Source organism: Trachymyrmex cornetzi, unplaced genomic scaffold (genome assembly GCF_001594075.2).
Source record: "Trachymyrmex cornetzi isolate Tcor2-1 unplaced genomic scaffold, Tcor1.1 scaffold47, whole genome shotgun sequence".
Taxonomy (NCBI): Eukaryota; Metazoa; Arthropoda; class Insecta; order Hymenoptera; family Formicidae; genus Trachymyrmex; species Trachymyrmex cornetzi.
This window is the reverse complement of record NW_017299509.1, coordinates 2012955-2017412: the sequence shown is the minus strand read 5'-3', so window position 1 is coordinate 2017412 and position 4458 is coordinate 2012955. Positions and strand designations below refer to the sequence as shown.

Sequence of the window (4458 nt, the reverse complement as noted above, 5' to 3'; positions counted from 1 at the left end):
ATATAGATCTGAAATTAACTTCGTTGGATCATCAAAATAATTATGCAAACCACTTAAACATTAGCTGCGTTCAGCAAAAAAATAGCTTTGCAACTATTGCAAAATTCTGTAGTCTTTAGTTCTTCTTGAGGTTAACTCCTTAGTGAATCTATAAATGTATAAACTAATTATATTAAAAAATCTTACAACAGTCGCGCAAAGTTATTCTTTCTGCTGAATGCAAGCTCTAACGACAATGTTGTAAAAAGTTTTAACATTCTGGCAACCAATTTAAGTATTCTGCATAATTATTTTGACGACCCAAACAAAATTATTTTCGGATTTATATCTAGCTAAAATTTTGATACTTAAACAAAACCATTCTTTTTATATAGTTGACTAAATTATTTTATAGTTATTATTACAATTATAAAATAGTTTTTCAGCTATATACATTAATTCTACATAATATAAATTTGTATTGTTTTTCTCTGATTGTAGAATTGACGTTTATCCGTCGCGAATTTTGATTCTATCGCATTTAAGTATAGGTATTTAATGAAAATCTTGAAGCGCGAGAGAAAACACGCGATGTATGAATACTTTCACGGCAGATAACGCGCGTGTGCATTCGCGAAGAGCAAAAGAAGGGGCTATCTAGGATTATTTTCTCAATTTTTTGCACAGTAAATCGAACGTTATCTGACAAATTTGCGCTATGTTCTATGGAACATTAAGCAGGCTAGATAATTTTACCTTTCTTGTACCGTGTTCGTTCCTTTTCTTCTGGCTATTGACAAAACGGCAATTTAAGTAGATATGTACACGGCTGAACGGACGCGAAGTCGATATTCGCGAGCAGTTTAATAAGAGATAAGCACGGGAAGAGTATTAGACTTCAGGTGCGCGATCCGTAGCGGAATATCTTGTACCGCGTTAGAAGATATGCGGAAATATATTCCACCGAAGATAATTGCCGTAAAGGTATAAATCAGAGGGTACCTGGAGCAGCTTGTGATATCGATTACTTTATGTATTTATTATATAGATGTACAGTTCATAGAACAAACAATTGTTAAATTTAGATTATTAAGTAAATGTCTTGCATTTTGGTATTTTTTCATACTTTATTGTTTTTAATGTTTAAGTTTGGGTAAATTTAAAGTAATTTTTAAAAACTATTCGGGAAACAAGAAGTTTGTTCATGTCGCATGCTCCTGTTCAAACATACTGCTAGCACGTTGGAGTGAATAGGAGTTATGGTAGAAGCATATTGGAGCATGTTAGAGCATGCGACACTAACAAATCTTTGACGCCAAATTTTAACGCCAAAACGATGTCACTTTGTGTTTCTTGGATAATAAACAGTTAAGATATTTAGGATTGGAAGGAAATTGATTCGTTAAATAAATGAGAGTGTAAGATATTTATGTAAATTTATTCAATATAACATATTATATTGTGCGGATATTTGATGGCTCGCCAAAAAAACAGTTTTGTCTGTCGGAGAATAGTTAGAAGAATTTGGAAGAGTTTGCAAGAGAGAATGGGTTGTGACGCCGTGTGTAGATATTTACAAACGGTTTCATTTAAATAAACATTATTTTAATACAGTTCATATAGAATTATCTGTGTTTCCGATTATTTCTATTTCAAATATCTAGTTAACGCATATCCCTAATTTATAAAGATTCGCTAGGACTAGTTCCGAATGAGCTCGAACAATCTCATTCTTTCTTCACGGTATATATTTTTATTCTCTACTCGCACGAATGGCTTCCCAGGTAGATTTGAGCGATCTAACAGCGTTTACTTTTACCACGCGATATGCATCGATCACTTATCTAATCAACAATAATAATTACAATGACATTGATGACGTTGCATTTTAATATTATACAGCTCGCAACACTTATTCGCATCCGCGATCTTAAGAAATCGTTCATGTTTCGTGTAATAAGCAGTTCCGTAGATATTAAAAACTTCAACCAATAGAGAGAAGAGCCGAGCCCGACATTAATGAGAAGAGAAGAAATATTAGATAAACACATACACGGTGCCGCATCTGATGCTACATGCCGATAATTATCGATTCGAGTCCGTTGAAGATGCAGCACGTTATCAGTTTATCACTTGATCACTCGCGTGCTAATAACGTCGATTCCGGATCGATGTTTTGCGGTTTACTAATATCTATTCGTGATTTTCTGTACTTTGCGCAACGTAAAAAAAAAAAAAACATTTTCATCTCACTTTTGCACTCTTATCGGTCACGAATATATTTAAAAAAACTGGTGCAGCAACACACTTTGAACACTGGTAGTTACTGATCCACGCAACGTATGTCCAGCGAATATTTTTCAAGAAATAAAAACTGCAATGCGGCCGCTCGATTTGCGAAAACATTACTCCGGATTTAACGACCACGTCGCTCGAAATCAAAACTGAGATACCACATCTCGTTCAGCGATCATGCTTCGTCAATTCCAACGGTTGTTGGTCAGTCCAATGATCTCTCCAAGCGACCGGTGGCGACGACGGTATATCCTGGTCGGAGTCTTGAACGTCGATCTCCTCGTCTTCGTCCTCGTTCTGATCGTAGCGTATCCTATGCGCCGATCCTGGACGCGGACCAAGACCGGATGATTGCCGCTGATCGTAGACGGGACTGGTCGGTCTCGAAAGTCCGGACGAATCGTCACCCACGAGTTGACTGATCATCCGGAAGGCGCTAGGTTTCCTTTCCGGTTGCTTCGGTACCGACTCGTGCCTGTCGATCCTCTCGGGTCGGTCGAGGCCGCCCGCGCCGGTGTCCCTGGTTGCGGAATTAGCGACAACCGCGCGGAACGCGCTACTTTCGCCGCCCATGCCGGCGATGGAGCAGCTGGACGTACGCTGGCCGATTTCCATAGCGGACGTAGCGGAGTGCGGTTGCTGCGGCGGCGGCTGCGGCTGCGGCTGCGGCGGTGGTGGTGGTGGTGGAGGCGGTGGTGGCGAGCGCTTTAAGAGGTTCATGCGTTGGTGACGACGCCACTTTGCCCGTCTGTTGGAAAACCAAACCTAAGAGTCACGAGTTAGGTCGTTAGAACGCTCGTGATCAGGTCGGACAGGAACGACGCGGCTGTTATCCGCAGGGTCTTCTCCAATTTATATGTTAATGTCGAATTAGACCCTGCGTCGTCGCATCGGCTCTTTATCTTTATCTAGTGGTAGAATCTCACCTGAACGCGGGCTTCTGAGAGCGACGTTTTCGAAGCGAGACGTTCACGCGTGGACACACACGGGTAATGCGATCTCTCGAATTCCTTTTCGAGCTCCTCGAGCTGTTCCGGACTGAAAGTCGTGCGGTTCCGCCGGAACTTTGGCTGCTCTGAACCGTCTAAGCTTCCGTCATCGCCGTCGCCATCTGTACATTAATATAGAAATACGTTTTCTATGGGCTGTACGTTTCTGTATACAACAGCCCAATAATAATAAACATTGTTTATTAACATTTTATATATTGCTAAACTACCTAACAAAATTCAAAATATACTGTGTAACTTCTAAGTAAATATAAAATTGGGAAAATTTATATTTAGAATAGTTCTTATATGACTGATATGAAAATATTCTGATTTTTCTACAAGCAATATAAAATAATACATTTTGAAAGGTTAGGATATTGAAAAATGTCGATTTGATGCAACTATGTATTTGCTCAATATATGAATACTGATAAACGTTTAGCAAAATTTGTACGAATATTAGTTAAAATCGCCCAAACATTAATGAAAATTGTCAATAATAAAAAATAAAAAAAGATTAAAAACTCTCCTGGCAAAAATAGTATTATGTTTATTGAATGTCTATAAGAAATTCGCTTAAATCTTGAATAGATTAAATAAACTTTCATTGAACTTTAAAATGTTTATTGAATTGTTTATGAGATTGAAATTTAAACATGGAATTGTTTATAAGATGTATACAACTATAAAATGACATAGTTTTAATACATAGTCTCAAACATTTCCATTATACTTTTCGAGATGTTCGTAAAATGTTATTGTCAGCATAAGATTCACCAAGTGTTTGCATCGTGCTTCTAAACGGTGTAACTATCAATAAAATGTTTTATAAACAGTATAACCATCGACAAAACTCTTCATAGACAAACATGAAGACAATCCTTCATTAAAAATGTTCGCCATGGAATTAAACTACATCTCTCTTTTTTTCTTACTCCTCTACGTTTTCATTTCTATGATTATATACGCAAATCTAGGAATCTAATTAATTTATTCGAATGACTCAATTTGATCTTTGGGAAAGAAATGCAAAGTACTTTTATAGAACTAGGCGTAGGCATATTTGATCGAATAGGACAATTTCGCGACGTGAAAGGCGTATCTCTTTGGTCACCTTGTAGATATCCACGAGCAATCGCGTCGGCGGCATGAAGTGCATGCTCGGAAGCGCCCGCGGACGCGGATGCGGCTG

General features: G+C 38.1%; 1 protein-coding gene across 1 annotated transcript in view; it reads right to left on the bottom strand.

Moving 5' to 3' along the window:
• Nucleotides 1–1447: 1447 nt before the first annotated feature.
• Nucleotides 1448–4458, bottom strand: part of Eyg (eyegone) — a 19665-nt gene continuing 16654 nt past the window's right edge. Inside the window, exons 5-7 of the mRNA XM_018513429.1 lie at nucleotides 4381–4455; nucleotides 3201–3385; nucleotides 1448–3039 (exon numbers count right to left, since the gene is read on the bottom strand). Of these exons, the coding sequence (XP_018368931.1) occupies nucleotides 2443–3039; nucleotides 3201–3385; nucleotides 4381–4455 (857 nt within the window). The 3' untranslated portion in view covers nucleotides 1448–2442. The remainder of the gene's footprint in view (nucleotides 3040–3200; nucleotides 3386–4380; nucleotides 4456–4458) is intronic.